A 24,398-nucleotide genomic window follows, 5' to 3' on the forward strand; every position below is an offset into this window, starting at 1 on the left:
TCATCTAATTGAATACAATCTATTTGTGTATGATTGTCAGTCCAAATAGGGAGAGAGGAAAGAGGAACGTGAGGAGAAAGGGCAAGGTCAGGAAGAACCAGGTAAGAAAACAGACAGGGAACAGTGACAGGCAAAACAGAAACTGTTAAACTGACAAATAGAAAAAACCTAATTTTACTCACACAATCTGGAAGTTGTGTTCTCCCTATATTAAAGCTACTATACAGAATCTGAAAAACAAACTGGGTTGAAACATTGTTGACCCTCTTTAACAACATTCCAACATAACATTATAATTGATTGGGGAGATTAAAATTAATGATATATTTTTATGTGGTTCAGCCACAACTCTACTAAAACCTCAGCCAGTAATAGGTAGGCCAACTTTTGGACCGTTCAGTTGTCTGTATGACTGCCGCAGTACGTACATCACATTTGCACACTATCAGAAAGTGCCAAACAGCCCTGGTGGAGTGAGGAGCTGTAAAGAGAAGCAGATGCTCTGTTTATATTCTAAAAATGTTTTAAGCTTGTTTCAAAGATTCTGTACAGCAGCTTTAAATGTTTTCCAAAAGCACACATACACTTATCAGTGTTTCTCAAACTTGTTACAGTGTGTACCACCTGAAAAAATGCAGCAAATTTAACTTTAGCTGTCTATTTCCTTCTTACAGCTTTCTATTAAACAGCTGGATCTAACCAGACATGTGTACTGTCAATTAAATCAAATTATTTTTTACAGAATTCACCTGCTTGCTGCATACAAATCTACTACTGCACATTCACCTAATGTATATAATATATAATGTTGTTCTTCTCTCCCCCTTTTGTACAAGTCGAGGAGCGTATCAGGTTACATTTCACTGCGTGTTATACTTGTATAACTATGCATGTGACGAATAAAGAATCTTGAATCTTGAATTATGAGCAGTGTGCTCATAACTTCATAACTTGAGACTGGAAATATTCATTTGTACCTCTGATGATTTAATTGAATTTCTGAACTTTCTGTGTGACTAATGAACAGCTGAAGAAAAAAAAGGCATAGATCTTTATAAATGCTACTATGGTGTTTTGAACATGTTACATCATTGAAAGATCTTATGGTGGTGCTAATTACCAACTTGTGGCTGATATCCAACTGTTTGCTCTTCTGGACTTGTGAATTGTTTCAGAATTCTAACAATTTTGAAAGCAAAGTAAAACAGGCAAAGATTCATTACACTGTAACTGAGAACCAAAATGCCAAAAAACATCTTCTTTTCTATGATGAGGAAACTGTAACCCTCCTAAAAGGGAACCATAAAACTAAGGTAATAGCATGTTGGGGCATTTTGGCACTGCTAATTCTTATACTTCTGCTTTTTGGAAATGCACAGTACAATTGGATGGAAACCCAGCTACTTGCAGACAGACAGTGGTATCAGTCAGTTTCTTCAGGGATGATCATTAGCGTAACATCCCCATCCTTTCTCCTCACCAAAACAAAGACTGAGGTGCTGTGCTTGACGGCATCGCTCACTTCCTGAGTGGTGTGGACAGGGTGTCCATTGATGCCAATGATGACGTCATGATCAGTCATACCTCCCCTGCAGAGATATCAACACCATACCATCAATCACAAGCTGAAAAGGTGTCAAACTCTAAGGAAGACACCAGTAACTTTCACACAAGACAAGCCTGCTCCTGTGTCAGCCCCCCCCCCAAAAAAACCCCTTCACTGATTGTAAATCTCTTCACTGGCAGATATTTGCATGTTAGGTATGTACATTTGCTGATCGTCTTGCTGTTGGCAGGATGACAGTAGGTTAGTAGGTTACTAGACTGGCAATCCAAGTTGTCACTGTGAATTGACAGGCTGTGCTGTAATGCTTGGATGTTAGTCAACTGCTGTGTTCTGTGCAAAGTATAAGGCTTCAATGTCATGGGAGGACAATTAAGAATATAGTCTAAAGAAAGAGAGAAGGATTCTGTCTTCCATAAAAAAGATGTCAGCATTGCCTTTGGGAAGTGCAAGAATAATGAGTTTAATCTAAAGCCTTGAGAACTGCAAGAAATTTCTTAATCCACCCAGAAAGGCCTCCAAATGCCAGTTCACAGCAGATATTGTTACACTCTGTAAACCAGTACCAAAACAAGTCCCAACTGTGCAGCTTTGCAATAAAAATAAGAAAATACATAAAAAAATGAAGCCCACAGCTGTGGTATCCAACTTTGAAAAGATTTAATCTGTAAAACAGTGTAGCATTTAGGATAACAATAGGAAAGTGTCTACAATAATCTCTACAATGTACACTTAAAATACAGCAAACAAAACCCATAACATTAAAGCTGCACTGGATATTATATTGAAGAAGCAATGCCTTTCCTGTGTAGTTTATAATGGGAAAGTTACACTCAAATGAATCTCCAGGAAATGTATCACTCAACTCTAAAGACTATGTTAGTATCTTTTAGTAAACTTAGCACAATAGTGAGTAAGAAAACTATCACCTGTGATGAATCATAACACAATATGATAATCAAACTTCTGATAATCAAAGATAATCAGAAGTCATCGAGGTGGATGTGTGTGCATGCATACAAAAAAAGACCTGTTGGCTGAAAAATAGCCATCAACAAGATTCTGGAATAAGTATGGTTATATATGTGACTATTTTTCTCTTCAGAATTGGTAGAGTTCATTTCAATCTGTTGGTTTTCTGGCACAGACCCAGTTTTTAAGCATAGTCCACAATTTTTTTTTGTCAGGTTGGAGCTGGGTCTAATGTTAGCCTGCTTTATCCATGGATGTGTGTTTGAGAGCACTGACAAGTCAAAACACTGAATTGTGTCCAAGTTTTAACTGTCAAACTATTGATTTAAGGTGAATCTGAAGAACTTTGATTTATTAAATATTCCACCTACTCTGTGCAATGTTCCAGTGTATGCAGCAGATACAGTGGAAGCTTAGCTGCACTGTACCGGAAGCTAAACAGCAATGTTCTCAAGTTTGAAAGCTCTTCAATTTTATAGCTGTTCTTTCTTGGTTGGCACCCCCTCAGTCGGTGTGATGTAACACTTGCTTCACTGTTGACAGTGACACTAGTGTTCCAGCCATTTCTAGTTCATGGCAGGCTCAAGCCTTAGTAATTCCTGGGTCTTAAATAATTTTCTCTTATCTGAGGAAGACAGTTTGGGTCTTCTTCCAGACCATGGCAAACTGGAGACACATACAAATAACTTGTACTTATTTACAGTTGTTTGACTGATGATTCTAAGCTTGAATCTAAGTTTGGATGGCCATTTCAACCCTTTTGAAAATTTCTGGACTAGCCAAGTCAATCAATTTAAATTAACTCTAAAATTCTGCCAAGAAAGTGGTCAAATATCCTACCAGAAGCTTATTGATGGCTACTAATAATATCTGGTTAAATTGCAACTTACTAAGGGATATTTAACCAACTATTAGTGGAGGTGAATATATACTTTTCTAACTTATTATAATCATTTTTTTCCAAGGTGGAATGATTGTACAGCATACATCTGGAAAGACTTGAAAATAAGAACTGGGTGCATAACTTCCATGCCCAGGTTTTAGCATTAAAGTACATACTTGTTGATATTTTGCTTTGACATAATGATCTGAGATCTTTTATAAGGAATCATAAGAGTTTCAGAGTGAGACACAGAGCATTGTCAAGTTGACACACTTTGGGAGGAGAAAGAAGAGAGAGGGTGCTGCTATTTGGGCCTGACATCACTCCGAACAGCATTCCTGATGTGATGTTTACAATATGATAATTGCCCTCAATATCAGGGGATAGCAGGAAATAGCCACAGATCAGAGATATGCATGAATCTCTGGGGTGTCACAGATGGAAGCCATAACTTATAACAATAAACATTTTTGAAGCACTGAAAGCACTAATGGCTCTAAAACAAGTGTTTGTCCAAGGCAGCGCCATCTTTTGCCCCATATTTGTCACATAAGCAACACGAGGCAACTCCTTCTCCACTATTCTCACATCGCCTTTTTGTGCTGGAAGTTCTTTAGATGTTTGGCTACCACCAGATTAGCCTGCTTTGCAACCCAGCAGCTGGAGTCTCTGTTTTTTTAAATGTAGATTGTCAGACCTACACTAAACAACAATGGAAGCTAACAGGTCCAGGTGTTAAGTTGAATATGCTGCATGGATCCTTGACTATGATCTTACTATTAGGGCAGGTTGGTCAGGCAGAAATCTGACGCTTTTCAGAAAATATCCAGAGCTTGATCTCCGGATGCCAAGTTCTAATAGTACATTTCTGCCCCCTACCTATTAATTTTCAAGCTACATGAAATCTCAGTTTTTCACAAAAGAATAAATGTATTGCAGCACAATTCTTACCTGGATGCAGCTGTTCCAGGTATTACCTCATAGATGTAAACACCTGAGCTCACATCTGGAAATTCTGGCTCACGTTCCTTGAGATCTCGGATTAAACTGGACAATCACACAACAACAGAGAAACAGGTTATCCCACTGGTTGAAATTTGTTTCATATCTCATCAAACATCTACATTTTATTTTGAAATGACAAAAGTAATTATAGTTTATGCAGTATTAAATACATGCCTATATATTTCAAAAGGGCAATAATTAGTACAAAAGGTGTAGTTCAGCTAAACCTCTGAGTGGTAGTACTACTGAAATTCAGTGTGCAAGACAACATTACAGGAACACCAGATAAGAAATTTGTGGGTTTTTTTAATAAAATTGGTCAAAACCATGCATCTATCTTTTTACTTTTATCTGGTTATTTTACTGTTTCTTCATATCTTTGATATCTATATTTTGATATTTACTGATCGATAGGTAATGGTAACTGCACATGCTACCTTTTTTTTAAACTATAATTCCTATGAAGATGCTCCTTGCTAATTGGCCACTTATTTGATAATATAGACATTTGATATAATATTTGTGATTTTCAAAGTAAAAAAAAGGAACTTTTTCCTACTCAGAGTTTTTTTGTGTGATTTTAGATCCGTATGACAAAATGAAAACAAACTGTAAATTCATACATGTGAAGTTGTGCTGAAAAGAATGATGTCAAACAAGGCAACGTAAATAGTCTTCAAAGGTGAAATATAAAGATAAAATCAAAAGTAGTCAAAAACAGCCAATTATACCCTCCAGAGGCTTCAAGATATGCTATTCACAAATAGAAGCAGGTTGTTACTTCAGCATTTTACATGAATCTGCACTTTTGTAGTCAGAGTCTGCTGGCCATTTAAAAAAACAGGAAGGTTTAAGGCACTGGTACTATTCAATTCAATTCAATTTTATTTATATAGCGCCAAATCACAACAAAAGTCGCCTCAAGGCGCTTCATAGATACAGAGAAAAACCCAACAATCATATGACCCCCAATAAACAAGCACTTTGGCGACAGTGGGAAGGAAAAACTCCTTTTTAACAGGAAGAAACCTCCGGCAGAACCAGGCTCAGGGAGGGGCGGCCATCTGCTGCGACCGGTTGGGGTGAGAGAAGGAAGACAGGATAAAAGACATGCTGTGGAAGAGAGACAGAGGTTAAGCTGTTACCCTCCTGGACTGCCCTTTCACCCTCTGTTTGGATCAAACCCCTCTGCTATGACAGTGCCTGTATATGGCTCCCCAGCCTTTTAAGTTCAAGGTGGTCCTTAGGCCGGTCCTGTCATGTCTCTTTGTGGCTCACTCGCAGGGTCCCTTGCCCGTGCTGCGTCTCAGCCAGTCCTCAGACCTGCGTCCAGGTGAATTTGTGGTGGCAGTAGGAAGCCCTTTCTCTCTGCAGAACACTGTCACCACTGGCATTGTCAGCACTGCCAATCGCAACAGCCTAGAGCTGGGCTTTAAGGACTCTGACATGGACTACATCCAAACTGATGCCATTATAAATGTGAGTGAATAAGCGTTATAAACCTATTGATGCCTTTCATTTTAACTGCCTTTATTTGTTTTTATTCTTAATGAACAATGGGTAAGAAAATGTTTTTGTTTTTTTGTATTATTCATAGTATGGAAACTCCGGTGGACCGCTTGTCAACTTGGTAAGAGGATTTACAGTGCTGTCACGTGTAAAGAGATAAGACCAGGCCATTTGCATGTTTGTTATGCTTGCTGCTATGTAGGCGATTTTCTTGTTTTATTTATGACTGTGTGGACTAAGGTCATGATATTGTTTTATTTAATACCCAGTATCTTCACTCTACTCCTTCAGGTTCAAAATTAAGCCTTCCACAAAATATTTTAGGACAAGACCCGATTATGGAGGTCTTTGCATTGTTACTATGGAATAAAATGATACAGATTGTATATTCATTTATCAAGGTTGCTGCCTCCAGCCTGCCTTCCCGAAAATTGCAGCTTTTTTCTAAAGGAGAATAGTTGCCATACCGAGCATGCATTTTTTTAATTGTCCTTTGCTGTGAAAACACAGATAAGTTATGACAATAACCAAGACTGATGATTTGCATTGTGGGTAAAAAGAACACTTAATAGACACTGAGTTGTGTTATGTGCAGTGGAAGAAAAGGACACAGTACTGCTGTTTCTTTCTCTACATGAGGCAAAACTGTGAAATCAATGAAGACCACAGACACAGCTGCCCCTCTATTTTGTGCTTTTAACAGGATGGAGATGTAATAGGCATAAATACTCTGAAAGTGGCTGCTGGAATTTCTTTTGCCATCCCTGTGGACAGAATACATCAGTTTCTTGCCAACTCCTACAACAGACAAGCCAGCAGTGAGCAGAATCGTATGTTTTTGTCACAGCATCCAGGAATTCAGTTCATGATAACATTTATTCAGTGATAAAGTCATATATATGTGTTTATTTCCCCTCAGGAAATTCACTACCAAAAAAGAAATTCATAGGTGTCCGGATGGTACAACTCACACCATTGTAAGTAAAGGAAAATTCATTTTTCCTAAATTGTCCTGCATTTTAAATGAAGCTAGTCTTAGCTAATTATAGGCCAATCTCCAACCTTCCTTTCATATCAAAAATCCTTGAAAGAGTAGTTGTCAAACAGCTAACAGATCATCTGCAGAGGAATGGTTTATTTGAAGAGTTTCAGTCAGGTTTCAGAGCTCATCACAGCACAGAAACAGCTTTAGTGAAGGTTACAAATGATCTTCTTATGGCCTCTGACAGTGGACTCATCTCTGTGCTTGTCCTGCTAGACCTTAGTGCAGCATTCGATACTGTTGACCATAATATCCTATTAGAGCGATTAGAACATGCTGTAGGTATTACAGGTACTGCACTGCAGTGGTTTGTATCATATCTATCTAATAGACTCCAATTTGTGCATGTAAATGGAGAGTCCTCTTCACACACTGAGGTTAATTATGGAGTTCCACAGGGTTCAGTGCTAGGACCAATTCTGTTTACATTATACATGCTTCCCTTAGGCAGCATCATTAGAAGGCATAGCATACATTTTCACTGCTATGCCGATGACACCCAGCTCTATCTGTCCATGAAGCCAGATAACACACACCAATTAGTTAAACTGCAGGAATGTCTTAAAGACATAAAGACCTGGATGGCCGCTAACTTTCTGCTTCTTAATTCAGATAAAACTGAGGTTATTGTACTCGGCCCTGAAAATCTTAGAAATATAGTATCTAACCAGATTCTTACTCTGGATGGCATTACCTTGGCCTCCAGTAACACTGTGAGGAACCTTGGAGTCATTTTTGACCAGGACATGTCCTTCAAAGCACATATTAAACAAATATGTAAGACTCCATTTGCGCAACATCTCTAAAATTAGAAATATCCTGTCTCAGAGTGACGCTGAAAAACTAGTTCATGCATTTATTACTTCCAGGCTGGACTACTGCAATTCATTATTATCAGGATGTCCAAAAAACTCACTGAAAAGCCTTCAGCTAATCCAAAATGCTGCAGCAAGAGTACTGACAGGGACTAGAAAGAGAGAGCATATTTCTCCTGTTTTGGCTTCCCTTCATTGGCTTCCTGTTAAATCCAGAATTGAATTCAAAATCCTGCTCCTCACATACAAGGTCTTAAATAATCAGGCCCCATCTTATCTTAATGACCTTGTAGTACCATATCACCCTATTAGAGCACTTCGCTCTCGCTCTGCAGGCCTACTTGTTGTTCCTAGAGTATTTAAAAGTAGAATGGGAGGCAGAGCCTTCAGTTTTCAGGCCCCTCTTCTGTGGAACCAGCTTCCAGTTTGGATTCGGGAGACAGACACTATCTCTACTTTCAAGATTAGGCTTAAAACTTTCCTTTTTGCTAAAGCATATAGTTAGGGCTGGACCAGGTGATCCTGAATCCTCCCTTAGTTATGCTGCAATAGACGTAGGCTGCCGGGGGATTCCCATGATGCATTGAGTTTTTCCTTTCCAGTCACCTTTCTCACTCACTATGTATTAACAGACCTCTCTGCATTGAATCATATCTGTTATTAAATACCTTCTTCAGGAACAAAAGGCAGTACACAGCTGTTTCACACCTTAGGGTTCACACTCCCTTGCTACCTCCCAGAGTCCTCGAAGAGACAAAATACTCTTCCTGTGGAGTGGTCTGCTTCCCCCAACTTCCTTACTACACCCCCACCATTTGTCTTATAGTGTGAGTGTGGAACATGTTTAAATCCAGTGGCACCAAGGCATTATAAAATAAAATAATGTGATTAATACATAAATAAAAGAAATTCCTATACAGGGGGCAAACTCCTCAAGATGGGTGGTGACCATGGTGGCCGTTTAGAAGTCGGCCATCTTGGATACAACTTATGTTTTTTCAACAGGAAGAGGGCCATGTGACACATCAAACTTATTGGTAGGGATGGGTATTGATAAGATTTTAACGATTCCGATTCCATTTTCGATTCTGTTTAACGATTCGATTCTTTATCGATTCTCTTATCGATTCTTTTTTTTTTTTTTTAAAAAGGAGAACACTAAGGTCGATTAGCTTAGAACTTTGTTTTATATCTTCTCTTTGAACAAGATAGAAATTTAGGAGTAACATGGCCTTACAAACCCAACAGTGAGATCTTGAGAGATCCAGCCTATGGCTCTTCAATGGGGTGTCACAGGGTCCCCAGGAAAAAAAATTGTAAATGTAAAATAATAAAATAAATATTCTTGTGAGACATATCACATATTGACGGGGTCGGGTTATGTTAAAAAGTATAAATTGTTATACTTTGTTCATTGGTTCAAAGGTACCCCACACTTCTTTTTTTGTTTGCTTGTTTGTTCTGGTGTATTTTTCATTTGAACTGTTACTCTGCCAGAGTACTCATATTTACAAGATGGCATTGAACGTCCCATTGGTGTATCAGGAAAACTATTTTGTACGTATGTTCCTTGAAGGGGATTGAAGTCGTTCTTTTTTCCACCGCAGCGAAGGGCTAGGAGTAGGAGAGGAGCTGCTGTATGTTTTTGTTATCGAATCGATCTGATTGTGAAATAAAGCATATGCAGTGAGAAAGCAACTCCAGGAGTCATCCCTGCCTTAAAGCTGCAACATTCTTCTGTAGCAATAACAAAGTATAACATAAATTGTTCTCTGGCAATTACACAAGAATATCCAGTAATGTCCCTGCCCACAATTAAACACATTCACTTACCAAAAATCGGGGGCATGTGCTGTGGCAAATGGGTGCAAGCCTTTGACCACAAACTTAGACACTGCTCGGTGACATTAGTCTATCCTGGCCTGAAAGGAGACGCTACCGGTAGACTGCAGCGAGAACTGCCAGCATCTGAGCCAGACTCTGTCTGTCTCTCTCATCATGGTCACCTACATGTACAGTAATGGCAGGTCTTGTAATAAGGCAGATTGCGCTAACATAATATGCACTGTTAGTTGATTATTTACCTGCCGCATTAACGGGAGAGGACGTGCAAACGTTAGCGCTGCTGCTGGGTTGAGAGTCACGAGTCCGGAGCGGAATTAAAAACGCGTGTCATCGCGTGTTTTGTGAGCAAATGCTTTTGCATATTCGTAGTGTTTCCTCCCTTAAATGAAATATCTACTTTGCAAGTTGCCCTGTTGTCATCGGTTCTCATAAAGTATAATCAAACTTTTGAGCGTTTGAGCCGCTTAGGCGCCGTGTTCCCTGTCAGGTAAATGACGCTCCGCAACGTGGTGACGTCATTCGGGGCGACTGGAATCGATAAGGGAATCGTTTGCAAAAATGGCAAACGATTCCAAGGAATTGAAACAGTGGGAACCGGTTCTCAACAAGAACCGGTTTTCGATACCCATCCCTACTTATTGGTAATGTCACAAGAAAAACAATGGTATGCTTGGTTTCAATGTAACATTATTCTTTCATGAGTTATTTACAAGTTTCTCTTTGTTCACAGCCATTGACATGTCAAAGAGGTTAACACGTGAGGAGTGGATCGAAATCGTGTTGATATCTGGTGAACGCAGTAACCGGGTCATTGCAGCAGATTTCAATGCAAGACTCCCTACAAGACCACCCATCTCCCATGCTACAGTTAGCAAACTGCTTGCTGGTTCAGTGTTGGATTTGCCAAAATGTGGATGCAAGAAAACTTTCACTAATGAAGGAAAATCAGTGGCTGTCCTAGCTTCATTCAGCAAGAGCCCACAGCGTATCACTCGCCGCATGTCACTGGAGAGTGGCATTAGTCGAACATCCCTTCGGCGGATGTTAGCAACTCACAAATGGCACCCTTACAAACTCTAGCTACTGCAGCATCTCAACGAGGATGACCCAGATCGGCGCACAGAATTTGCAGAATGGGCAAAACAAAAATTGGAACAGGACCCTCAGTTCACGCAGAAGATTTTGTTCAGTGATGAGGCAAACTTTTATGTGAATGGTGAAGTTAACAAACAAAACTACCGCTATTGGTCTGACACGAACCCACATTGGATGGATCCCTCCAAGACTGTTGGAACAACAAAAGTGATGGTTTGGTGTGGTATATGGGGTACAACGATAGTGTGTCTATTCTTCATCAATGGAAACCTCAAGGCCACTGGGTATTTGAAATTGCTACATGATGATGTGTTTCCCTCTTTGTGCATTGAAGCTGGCACGTTCCCTGAGTTTTTCCAGCAAGATGGTGCACCACCACAATATGGGTGCCATGTCTGAGCATTCCTAGATGAACAGTTTCCTGGAAAGTGGATTAGTCGTCGTGGGCCAGTTGAATGGCCCCAAAGGTCTCCCGATCTGACCCCCTTAGACTTTTATCTTTGGGGTCATCTGCGGTGTTGCTATCAGTGTGTGAAGAGTGGGAGAAGAGGGTTGCATTGACAATCCAACACAATGGGCAGTACATTGAACACATTTAATAAGTGGTCAGAAACTTGTAAATAACTCATGAAATAATAAAGTTACGTTGAGACCAAGCACAACATTGTTTTTCTTGTGACATTACCAATAAGTTTGATATGTCACATGGCCCTCTTCCTATTGAAAAAACAAAAGTTGTATCCAAGATGGCCAAATTCTAAATGGCCACCATGGTCACCACCCATCTTGAGGAGTTTGCCCCCGCACATATACTAATGTGCCACAAACAGGACTTTAATATCACCAACTATTCCCATGTTATTACGGTGTATCCATATAAATGGCCCACCCTATATATCAGATCTATAGTTGGGTGTTCTGGATGCTCAGGTGAAGAGAGAAGCTGATCTTTAAATTGATCACCACCTGGTGATGAGTTTGGGGGGGAACCCAAATATAGTGAGGATTCATTCGGCGCGTCTAGCAAGATCACAAGTACCTACTTCCTGCTGAACTTTGACAGGATGCTGCAGTGGAAGGAATATTTTTGATTATCTCCCCAATCCCACTGACATGCCTTTCATAGAGGAAGCAGAGTATGGAGATGAGCGGGGTGACTCACCCACCACTGGGGGGTGAGGTCACTTTGGCAGTTAAACAGGTCTTTGATGCCAATGCCCCTGGCATGTATGAGATTTGCCCTGAATTCCCAAAAATCCTGGGTGTTGTAGGGCTGTCTTGGTGCCACGCCTATGCAACATCATGTGGAGATCTGTGCCAATGCCTTTGTATTAGTAGACTAGGGTGATGATTCCCATCTTTGAGTAGAGGGGTGTCCTCTAAATATTGACAGCTCACACTACTTAGGGTCTCTGGACAGGTCTACACTAGGGTACTACTGAGGAGAGCCTGTTCATTAGTCAAACCTAGATTCAAGAGGAACAATGTGTTTTTTGTCCTGGCTTTTATCCTCTTGAGATATTCGAGTGGAGAATTTGCCCAACCAGTCTGCATGTTATTTGTGGACTTGGAGAAGGTGTTTGACATCATCCCTTGGGGGATCCTATTGGAGGCACTTTGAAAATATGGACTGTGACCGCGTGCGCCTGTTCGTCTTTGTCTATATGTCAGGTTGGGTCTCTCTGGGTACATCTCAGGCCCTCCAAAGTACGGAGGCCTATCTCCCCTCACCACACTCCCTGCCGGTGGCTGATGCCCTCACACGTTGGTGTGTTGGTGGTCCTTGTCGTCTGGGGCTGGGCGCTCATGTATGTACCGGCTCACTCCTGGTGGCCGATTGGCGGGGCCTGGCGCCTGTGGCCCGGTTGGGCCCCTTCCGGGGGGTGGGATGCCCTCAGGCCTCTGGCCTCTGGGCCTGAAGCTCGGTCCTCTCTGGCACAGCTGGCTGCCGGCAGAGCCCGCGAGCACGCCACTGCAACCCCCTCTGGCCTCTGCTCCGTAGCTGCTGGGTGACCTCTCGTTTGGGGCTCTACTCAGCTCTTCCCAGGAGGGTGGCACGGTTTCCCCCCTTTTGGTGGTCCTCCTCGGGTCCTTGTACTCTGGAGCCTCTGGATATCTGGGGCGGAGAAAGCTTTGGAATACAAGCATGCTGATCCACACAGGTGTGCACACAGGTGTACACACGGGTGTTCACAGACGCGGACTACACCTTTCTTGGCTGCTGCCTCAAAGCACATTGTGCGCTGTCTATCTTGCGTGCTGCACAATATCGTTTAATATTTAGTATCTACTGTTATCTACTGCTAGCTAGTTTATTGTGATGGTGCTGTTTTTTATTATGTTGTTCTTTTTTTGTTTGCTTTCTCTTCTGTTTTTTTTCTCCATACAGGTGATCCAGGTGTTTTGTTTGTTTTTCTTTCTTTCTTCCCCCCTTTCTCACCGTCTCTTCTCCCCTTTGGTTTTCTTTCTCTCCCTCTCTTTCTTTCATTCTTTCTCCTTGTCCTATCCCCCAGTCATGTCTGTCCCGTTTGTAGCAACCGAAAATAAAATCAATTCATAATTATAATAAAGGTCAATCAAATGGACCAATATGGCAAGGCCATGATGATCCACTTGGTAAAATAAATCCACTTGGCATCTTTCTTGGCCTTAAGACAACTATTCTGATGGCTAAAGATCCAAACGGGACACAAAAAAAAAGGACTGTTTGGAAGTGAGAACTTGGTTGCATTGACGACAATGAGTTGGACTTGTTTCTAGTGGCTGTTGGACTTTGCTGGGGCTGCCCTTTGACACAAATTCTGTTTGTAACTTTTATAGACAGAATTTGTAGGTGGATTTTGTCTCTGCTTTTTGTGTTTATGTTGGCTTTACCAGGTGGTGGCCTCCAGCTTGCAGTGGAACAGTTCATTGCTGAGAAGTAGCAGGAATGAGAATCAGCACCTCCGAGCAGGAGTTTAAGTATGGGTCCGGCAAGAAACCGTGAAGGAGACACAGCAAATGGACCATGGCAGATTCTAATGCTAGCTTCTGCAATAGCCTCAGAAGATATGAGTTGCCCACTAAACCTGAGATAAACCAGTAATAAAACTGTTATACTTTTTTGTAAGGTTTCCATTGGTGAAACGATCCTTCCTCTGTGAAATTCAACTCATTCAGAGACCAGCTGTTTATGGTCTCTCAAAACTAGTCCTGCAAGCAAAAATCATGTTGCTGAATTTTAGAAAATCTTCCACTGCATAACTTGTCCCAGTCACTCACTTGTTCAAACATTATTATTAGCAGTTTTTTTCTTTTTCTGTTGAGATTTCTGTTGATGTTGATGAAGGTTAACTGTCACTGGTTGGAAAAGGTTGCCAAAGCCCTACGGTGGAAATGAGTGTTTAAAGTGCATTTTTTAATACAAAAACATTTAGTTGTACACCAAACGAAAAAATGCTTCAGCTTGACTCTGCCTGGTTCCTCCTTTGCCAGGCTCACGCCATTTATCTCTAGTGGGAATTGTAATGCTTCATTTAATTTATAGCTGCACCTCCCGGGGTATGGGCTCTTATGTCACAACAAATATGCCTTTTAGGCAAGCTTTAGAACCCCTTATGCAAAGAATGTATCACAGAGTGTTAAAGCATTGTACAACTGTCACCACTCCCAGGTTTTTAAAAAGAGAAAACTCCTTCAGCTTTAAAGCAGTTAAATCCAGTGATGCTTCTGGTTAACTTCTGCTGATCTTGAGGTGTTCCTGTATTCAGATCAGCCCTAAAGATGTTAATCATGTGCTTCACACTGAGTGCCGTCTGACTGAAGTGGTTGGGAATAGAGCACCTGCTACCATACAAAGCAGCCAGTTCTGTATGAGCAAGTCTAAGTTGGAACATGTTTTATTCAAAACCGCTCTTGTAAGTATACACACAAAAAATAGCTGGGGCTTTGAATTCATGATACATGAACAAATAGCACCCCAAAGGAATTCAGTCTGCAAATTGGCCATGTTAAGGAACAGAGTCTAATTTTGGTAGGCAAAGGCCCTTGATGACTCTCTCCCTGGATTTCTCACTGCTTTGTGTGCAGGATTAATACACTTTGATGTTAGCCTCTGATGACAAGCTACTCAGCAAGAGGAAACGCACCACTGATTTTGCCTTAAACCCTTGGGGAGCCCCACAAAAACAGCAGGACACTCACATCTGGATCGATTTTGATGAGAGCGATGTCCATCTTCTGATCCACATCCCTGACCGCAGCTTCATAATGTACGCCACTTTTCAACTCAACTTTTATCCGCTGTTTGTTGGTAAGCACGTGAGCATTTGTGACAATCCAGCCATCCTCTGACACTATAAACCCAGAGCCACTCGACACAGAGACCTCCTCACTGGAAAATGGCACTCTGGCAGTAAAAAAAGATTAATAGCAAAGGTCATTTTGCATCTAAAAGAGCATTTTGAAATGCTACTTCATTTTTCTGCTTTGGTTTGGTTTACCTTTGAAAAAGCTCCAGGTGTACCACAGCTGGGACAATCTTATCCACCACATCTGCAATGAAGTTAAACTTGTAGCGTATACTTCCCGGATGCTGTGCCCCTTTTAGTATAAAAGAAAAGGCATAAAAGTTTTCAAAAAAATTTCTTTAATAGAAAAATGAAATCTTAAAACTTAAACAGACTTTATTTCCAAAACAGTCATGTATCGTTTAAAAGAAAGTGGGGCTGTAAAAAGACTCATACAAAGAGCTGGAAGCAACAAACATCTTCAGCTTCTGTTAATGTTTGGTCGAACCTAGTTATTACTAGGTTCAGTTCATTACTGGCTTGTCTTATTAATGAAGCCTTTTATAGATTTTTCATTTGAGCAGTAAAGCTTTTTTATGAGTATTATTTTTAGGGTTTTGTCATTTTAGAGAGGTCTTAACTAGATCGAATGCAGTCATTTACTTGTTATTAAGTTGACTGCACTTTTGCTGCCATTAGAGAAGCCAAGATGGGAGAAAAGGACATTATCTGCCCTGCAGTTGTTTTGCTGTGTCCGTGTTTTCTGGCCCTCCGCCAGAACACCTACACCTGTATGCACTAGTTTACTCAGTCTCCTATTCAGAATTCAAACATTTATATCAACACTTTTGCTTTGCGTGTCTCTGAATCTGTGTATCATGTGACATGAAGATAATAGTTTCATTTACAATTCTTTCCTTATCAGACTTACAGAATACTTATCAGGCAAGTACTGGCACATTATTACTCCACTCAGAGCTTGTATGGTTTTTAATATTAGTGGGATCACAGGCTTACTGCAAACACAAACATCTTCATTGGTTTATACAAAAGCACACACAATACCCACCCATATGTTTTTGCTAGTATAGATTAGAAGCTTCCTATTAATCTGACATGAAATAAGTCTGATGCTTGAGTGCTCATGAAAGGAAATGGAATTTACCCTGCTTTGGAAAACAGTATTTTCCTCACTTGGGGGCAATATCTCCCAAGTTCTCCTTAGCTCGGTAAACAAACTTGTTGGTCTGAAGCTGCCAGGTTCTTGAGCTGACGTCGTGTTCGTTTGCACAAACAAACTTGTCTGTGCAGAAATGGTCTTAAATGCAAATGACAGTCTGTGTTTTTGCCAAAAGCTACTTTGGCAAAATGCCAACTATTTCTGCCTCTGAAAGCTCTTCCAACAAATCAAGAGTGAGCTCTGCATTGACAGGATAAATTTGTAGCTTTCAGTATCCTCTCAATTACACAAAGGACACACAGCATTGCCAGCTTGCATGTCCCTCCATCTTCCATCAAATGAATACAGCGTTTGATGCTAATCTGCTATTAAATTTTCATATTGTCATCACACATTAAATTCAACATTTCTATTAAGAATTTATACCGTAAATTATGTTTGTTAAACTTTTTGGGGCCTTTTTATGGATTTGTTTTTGATAGGGATGGTGAAGGCTAACAGGAAAGCGGAGCAAAGACATGGGGGGTCGGACTCGAACCAGCTGCTCTCAGCCGTGCGGCATATGGTCTCCTGCTCATCCCAGTGAGCGAAACCTGCGCCCAGTAAATTATATTTTGTTTTGTTTTTAGCAGGAATTGTTCTTAGGCACTTCAAAAAAGTTGTAAAGTGAAAATTACATGCATTACCTGATGAATAGGGCTGTGTGATATAACCAGAATCTCATATCCCGATGAAAGACATTTCTCATCCCAACAACGATGTATATGGCAAAATAGTGCTTTTTCTGTAAATTCTGCCACTCTCGGGCAGCTCAACTTGTGTGAAGTGTTTTCAGCTGGACATTGTGTACCTAGAGTCGAGTGTTTTGACCGATGCATGAAACTATGCATTGTTAAATATAAGTTGTAACTTCCGCAGTTTTCTTTTTGAGTATTTATTACATGGTGTGCTGCGGGAAAAAGCCTGTTCTAATGTTTGAGTGTAAGGTTTATTTTGAGCACCTGACGGCTCTTCTTTTGCGTCTCATCCGTAAACTCTCTCCATACTCTTTCGTGTGATTTTTGCGTATGTGGTAGAAGAGGTTTGTCATGTTTGACTCTGCGGTGGGGACTAGTTTAGGAATAAGGTCCTTGATTTGTTTTGACTGGTCCTTCTGTTTGGAGCTACCTGTTTCTGCCTCATCTTTAATGGCTATGCTGGTATTCTCTGTGCCTGCATCCATGTGATGACCATCCAAACAATGAAAAAAATTAAATAAACAGTGTATCCAATATATTTCATCATATCGCGCAGCCCTACTGATGAAGTAGTTTAACCTTTTGTTAGACCTGAAATATACAAATGAAAATGAAAACAATGTAAATTTAAAATAGCTTCCATCTAGAAATTTGGATCCATAGTGTTGGGGCCATTATGCTGGCATAGTTTTACAAGATTGCAGCAAATCACTGCAAAGACCTCATCCGTCACTCACATGCTATGACCTAAGCAATTACAAATCTCAACCCAACTGAATGATGTTTTAGATGGCACTCTCTATTGTAGTCATTATCAGCAAAACATCAAATGACAAAGTAGCTTGAAGGGATGTGATTCCATCCTCCAGTTTCAGTCATGTTTTATTCATGTAACTTAAGGTGCTTTATAAGCCACTGAAGATATGCTCCTCTGTAAATAACGCCCATATTACCTGGTATTCTGCACACAGCCAGTAAGGAACACAAATAGTTCAAGAGTCAACTGAGCACTTTCTGTTTAGTTTATGCTCTTTCTCTCTCTCTCACATACACACACACAATCTTCATCTTGTATCAACAGAAATAGCAGCCGTAAATATCCCAACATTTCTCGCCTGTCTGTTTCCTGATCACCTTGTTTACAGCAGAGGAAGGTGATGAAATGTAACGACAGGACTCCCGACATACACACTGTTATCTGCAAGTCATAGGGCAGCACTGTCCTCATTTTATCTTATGTAGACTGCTAGCAGTGAGGTTATCAGCAATTTCTGATATAAACTTTAAATTCACTTCACATTTTACTTTACCCAAGTGCTAGTTACTATCAGAATATTCAATTTAATATATTAGCTAAATCCTAGTACTAGTCCCTAATCTGTGCTTATGATCAAGTGGCATATTTGGCATTTTATATTAATGATTAGAGCAAAAGAGAAGGCATAGACTGTATAGAAAAGATGGATGTAACTTTGAGGTCTGAAGTCTGAAACCAAAGTACAATTGACTTAAACCTGCTTTCTTTATAATGGCCAGTAGGGGGCCACATTTGTTGTTGCAAAAAAACCTTGCAGAAAATTCTTCAACTAGTAGTTTCAATTCTTATTAAATACAAAATTAATTACATTCATTTGATAATGTTGTCATCAACGTCATGTGCCACCTATAGGTTGTATTAATGGGACTTATAGGCAGCACGGAGGTGCAGTAGTTAGCAATGTCACTTCCCAAAAAGAGAAGCTCCACCAATCAGTGGAATTACTGACTCTAAGAGATATTGTGAGGCTGAGGATTCCTTCTTGGAACGGTTATGCCCAGGACCTAGTAGCTGTATGACCTTTCTGCGTGGAGTTTGGATGTTCTCCCTGAGCCTGAGACTCTCCACAGGTTGTCTAGCCTCCTCCCACAGTCCAAACACATACAATGTAATGTTAGTCAGTGAGTCTAAAGTGACAACTGGTTAGCCATTTATGTGATATTTGGTTAAAATCTGGTGCAAAGGTCACAGAACTCTTGGACTGAAAACTTGGACTGTCTTCAAAGATTTCTCTGAGACTAAATGAACTCGTACATCTGATGAAGACTGTGGATATATGGCAATGAAAGGGGATTCAGTATGTGGAAGACTGTTATGAAAATGGACATTTTGTGTCCTTTGAACAATTGAAGAGCAAATGCAATCTCCCCAACAAGCATTGTGATCTTTTTTAGAGCAAGCACAGGCCCTCAAATTGCTATCCGATTGTTCAGTCTGACGTCACTAGCCGTGTCTGGGTCTAAACTCCGCTGCAGGTCCATATATCAAACGATCACTATGGCATTACTGAGAGTTGAAAAACTGTTTAAAGTCTTTCATCTTTAATAAAATGATCAGCGTTCTGCTCTACCAGGTGTAACAATTGAGTTTAACATCCAGGCATCCATGAAAACGGAATTTATGACATTTAACGGAGTTAGAAGTTAGCAGGGAGTTAGCTCGCTAGCTTCTAGCATGTCCTGACTGCGGGGTTTTGGAAACAAATTAAAACGTATAGCTCTGTTATCACTTCCAGCATAAATGAAGACAGAAAACTAAACAGCAGTGACGTTTGTAGGGTTACTGAAGTTGGGCTAGCTGGTATATAATGATGTGCTACGTGACCGCTAGCGACACAGCTATGTTAGCATAATATAAACAAGCTAACTTTTTTTCCCACTCGATAAAAGTTAACGTGAGTGTTGTCGGTGGTCAGGAACAAATGTAATTGCATGGCAGGATGCTGTAAAAGGACCAAACTTCAGCCAGGAGAACAACTGAGATAATCCATCCACAATACGTGGTTAGTTATTCATATACTGCTGCATGGGCTGGGCTGTAGTTACATCCTAAGGTTTTAAAAACTGAGCTTAAATAAATGATTAGTGGTAATAAAAGCCGAGGGAGGTCAACAGGGATCACTGACTGTTTTAGGAGCTTTTTGAGATCAAATAGAAGAAAATACATAACATTAAACATGTTAACAACAAAAAAGCCGTATTAAACGCAGACTACTTTAAACCCGGAAGTAGGATTAGTCGCGTCATCACTGAACAATCGGATAACTGATGCAGAGACTTGTTCATCACAATACAGGGCAAAATGTATTTCTAAAGCATGATCTGTGTTACAGAATCAGAGTCCAAAGCCAGCTTTGCAAAAATCAAGAGTGAATATATATACTTATGAACACTTCGGGTCAGATTTATGCTATAATAGTTTGTCAGCTACAGTTAATTCCAAATGCAGACTTGCCTTTATCAGCTCACCTCACTCCACAGAAATTACATAAATCCAAACCTAAATTTCCAGATATGTATTTTAAGTGTGGTTGACAAGCTACATTAGTCTGTTTTGTATTGGAGCATTCTGGAGAGTCTAAATAAAGATTTTAATAAGATAAACGGTAGCTTAAGGCTAGATCAGTCCTGATGCTGGAAATATAACAACAGAAGTCATCCAGTGTGCTAACATATACATGTTTAGATTGCGTAAGAATCATATTATTTTGAATAAATATAAATAACATGACGCTAAGCTTTGGCCAATGAATGTGAGCTAACAACAACAAGGTCGCGGGTATGGCTGCGACCGTAGGATAGGAAAAAACCCTAATATGAAGGTATTTTACTGTGCATTTTACAGTAATGTTCTGTTCTTCTAGAATATCATTAAAGTTACGTAAATAGACTTTGACTTCACATTTTGAATGTAAATTAACGTTAAATCACTGTAATGTAATACAACATAATTGTCTTGATCAGAGGTGGAAAGAGTACTCAAAATTTGTACTCAAGTACAAGTACTGTTACACTGGTTAAATTGTACTCAATTACAAGTAAAAGTACTGGTGTTAAAAAAATACTTGAGTAAAAGTACAAAGTACTGTTCTCAAAAACTACTCAGAGTATTAATTACTTTTTAACAGACTGATGTTTTATTCTGTTGTCAATAGCAGGCATTCAACTCGATTCACCAGTATAAATATTTATGTTCAAAGCACATTTTTCAGATGAACAAGGTATAGAAAGGTAACTTGTTTTGTAAATAAATGTAGATATAAAAGAAGGAATTTTGTTTGTTAAAACAATGACAAAAATGTTTCTGAACATGCGTAGAACCATTTAAACTTTTCCCCATACACTGAACAACAGGCAGGTAAGTGCCTTAATCTCTTAGCATTTCTTTCACACTTTACTTTCTGAACCTTTTGTTCAGTTTCAGCAAGAGCTGGTTTTCTAAATTAACAGAGGCAATCCGACTTCGTTTGGCAGTGAAGAGTAGACCAGCACAGCTAAAAAGTCGTTCACACGCAGCAGAAGCAGGCAGAGCTGTGTTCAGTTTAAGAGAGAGGTTTTTGATGGCTGAGAAGGAGTGCAGCAGCTCCATGGTGTCTGTGGCACAAGCAAGATAACCATCAAGCTCAACTGCACTTTGCAGCCTTCTGGAGATTGGTCTGGAGAAGAATTCATCTTCATCAGATGACTCTCTTTGCTGATCCTCACTCTCATGCTCTGTCGTTTCAAGATGTTGTTTGATGTATGTCAAGGCTGTAATTGCAAGTAGATAACACAATTTTGTTATTTAAATTTCAGTGATTATTCCTGAACACAAATTTAAAATCAGCAAATTCTCAAAAAGGATTGTTTAGTATTCAGGACAGACCATCAATAACTTACAATGTATTAGGTGAAATACTCACTTAAGCATGTGTTCAAATGTAAAAATACACAAAAATGGGATCACATGATCACTCCTTGAATCGCTACCTTATCGTGGTGGAGGGGTTTGTGTGTCACAGGGATCCCAGGGGCTATGTTGTCTGGGGGCTTTTGCCCCCTGATAGGGTCTCCCATGGCAAATTTGCCCTGGGTGAGGGACCAGACAAAGAGCGATTCATAAGACCCTTATGAAAAGGACATCGAGGGAACAGTTTACCCTGCCCGGGATAGGGTTACCGGGGCCCCGCCCTGGAGCCAGGCCCGGGGAGGGTGCCCGAGGGCGAGCGTCTGGTGGCCGGGCCTTAGTCCATGGGGCCCGGCCGGGCACAGCCCGAAGAGGAGACATGGGCCCATCCTCCCGCAGGCCCACCACCCGCAGGAGGCGCCATAGGGGTCGGGTGCATTGTGTGCCGGGTGGCGGCCAGGAGCGGAGGCCCTGGTGGACTGACCCCCGGCTGCCAAGACTGGCAATAGGGACATGGAATGTCACCTCTCTGGTGGGGAAGGAGCCTGAGTTATCAGAATCAGAATCAGAATACTTTATTCATCCCGAGGGAAATTAGGGGTTACAGCAGGCAGCACGCTAATGGCGCATGCGCACTCACAAAGGAACCTTCTGACCAACTTTACACAAACATCACATTGGGCAGACATGTCAGAAGGTAGGCTGATAGGAAAAAAACAACGAAAATACACTACATGAGGTAAGAGGAGGAGAAAAAAAACTCCACTCAGACTGAGCTCCTAGTGGGAGAACAGTTTGATAAAAGAAAAAACACCTCAGCACAAAAGCACATGACTATCAATACACCATAGAAACACGAGACAAGCAACAGGGGCGGGTAAAGGGTAAGAGAGAGCCGGCGTAGACAGCGCATCCGGTCCTGCAGCTGCTATCATCCCCGGTAGGGCACAAGCATCAAAGACGTTGGAAAGGGAGGGGGATGAGTGAGTGCTTATCAGTGTAAGTGTGTGTGTGTGCGTGTCCATAGTTTAGCTGAGACAGTGTCCTTCGGCCTATCAGGCTAAGTAAACAGTCCTCCAGCCAATCCAGGTGTCCTTCATGGGGCGGGAAGAATAGTCATCACACAGTCGTTATCAGGGAGTTGTTTTGGTGGGCTCCAGCCTTGGGCCTGCAGCTGGAGCCGTGGTGTCCAAATGTTGAATATTGTTGATTTCTCCTTTGTGAGCAGCTCGAATTCTAGCACTCCGAGGCTGGTCTCTCGATCTCCCGTTGAAGAGCTGCGAGCCTCCCCATGATGGTATCAAACTTCTGTTCCGTGGTGTTGTCAGTCTTTTGATTCTGAGACCTCACAACTGCAGTGATCCGTTCCGCGATGTTTTCCAACTGTCGCTCAAGGGTCTCATCTTGAGCAGGCCTCTCTCTGATGTTTCCCCTCATACGCTCAATGGTGTTGTTTTGAGCCTTCACAGCAGCTGTAAACATATCCAAGGTGTTGACCATATTACGTTCGTTGTGAGAGGTCGCACCTCGTCCCGTCGCTTCGAATCCAGCGGGCAGCCTTGTGGGGGTTTGAACAGCCGGTTCCGCTTTCTTATTTCTCTGATAAACCAGGGCTAAGCCAACGCCGATCAGCATGAACCCTGTTATCATGGTTCCAAATGGGTAGATATCTTCAGCGTCCTCGATCGACAGTCCCGCCAGGCACACGGTCCTCCAGTTCTGCCACCCGTCCATCGTGTAACCGGCAGGGAAAGTCCCTCCAGGGCACTCAGGCTCTCCTGAGCCCCGACTTCTCGTTGAGAAAAGGGTGTCAATAGCACTCAGAGACCAGTTGATCAAATCCATAATTCTCTTTTAGGTTTAGAGAACGACAGTGAGAGACTGTTCCAGGGAAAGTAAATTCACACAAGACAAGACAAGGACATAGAGGCGAAGCAGGGAAGATAAGGGTGAGGAGGAGAGGAGAAAGTGCGACCGCCTTCGCTGAGAGCTCAAGACAAAGTGCGTGAGGTTGAGAGGTACCGGCTAGATATAGTCGGGCTCACCTCTACACATGGCTTGGGCTCTGGAACCAGTCTCCTGGAGAGGGGCTGGACTCTGTCTCAGTCTGGAGTTGCCCCTGGTGAGAGGCGGCGGGCTGGGGTGGGTATCCTAATATCCCCTCGGCTTGCTGCCGGTACGTTGGGGTTTTTCCCGGTGGACGAGAGGGTTTGTTCCCTGCGCCTTAGGGTCGGGGAACGGGTCCTGACTGTCATCTGCGCTTATGCGCCGAGTGGCAGTTCAGAGTACCCAGCCTTCTTAGAGTTCCTGGGGGGGGGGGGGGGGGGGGTGCTGGAGGGTGCTCCACCTGGAGACTCTGTTGTCCTGCTGGGAGACTTCAATGCTCACGTGGGTAACGACAGCGAGACCTGGAGGGGCGTGATTGGGAGGAACGGCCTCCCTGATCTGAAACCGAGCGGTGCTTTGTTATTGGACTTCTGTGCTAATCACAGTTTGGCCATAACGAACACCCTGTTCGAACATAAGAGTGTCCATAAGTGCACGTGGCACCAGGACGCTCTAGGCCGTAGGTCGATGATCGATTTTGTAATCGTATCAGCAGACCTGCGACCATACGTTCTGGACACTTGGGTAAAGAGAGGGGCTGAGCTGTCAACTGATCACCACCTGGTGGTGAGTTGGATCAGGTGGCGGGGGAGGACGCTGGACAGACCTGGTGCACCTAAACGCGTAGTGAGGGTGTGCTGGGAACGTCTAGCAGAGGCCCCAGTCCACGAGATC

The 24,398-nt window shown here is 41.6% G+C and overlaps 1 protein-coding gene across 1 annotated transcript in view; it reads right to left on the reverse strand.

Annotated features, from left to right (window-relative positions):
- Positions 1–978: 978 nt before the first annotated feature.
- The window catches only part of LOC113033307 (serine protease HTR4-like), a 32,123-nt gene continuing 8,703 nt past the window's right edge, over positions 979–24,398 (reverse strand). The window contains 4 exon segments of the mRNA XM_026186983.1: positions 979–1,589; positions 4,371–4,474; positions 14,877–15,117; positions 15,212–15,311. Coding sequence (XP_026042768.1) covers positions 1,424–1,589; positions 4,371–4,474; positions 14,877–15,117; positions 15,212–15,311 — 611 coding nt within the window. The 3' untranslated portion in view covers positions 979–1,423.

This window comes from Astatotilapia calliptera, chromosome 12 (genome assembly GCF_900246225.1).
Source record: "Astatotilapia calliptera chromosome 12, fAstCal1.2, whole genome shotgun sequence".
Classification (NCBI taxonomy): Eukaryota; Metazoa; Chordata; class Actinopteri; order Cichliformes; family Cichlidae; genus Astatotilapia; species Astatotilapia calliptera.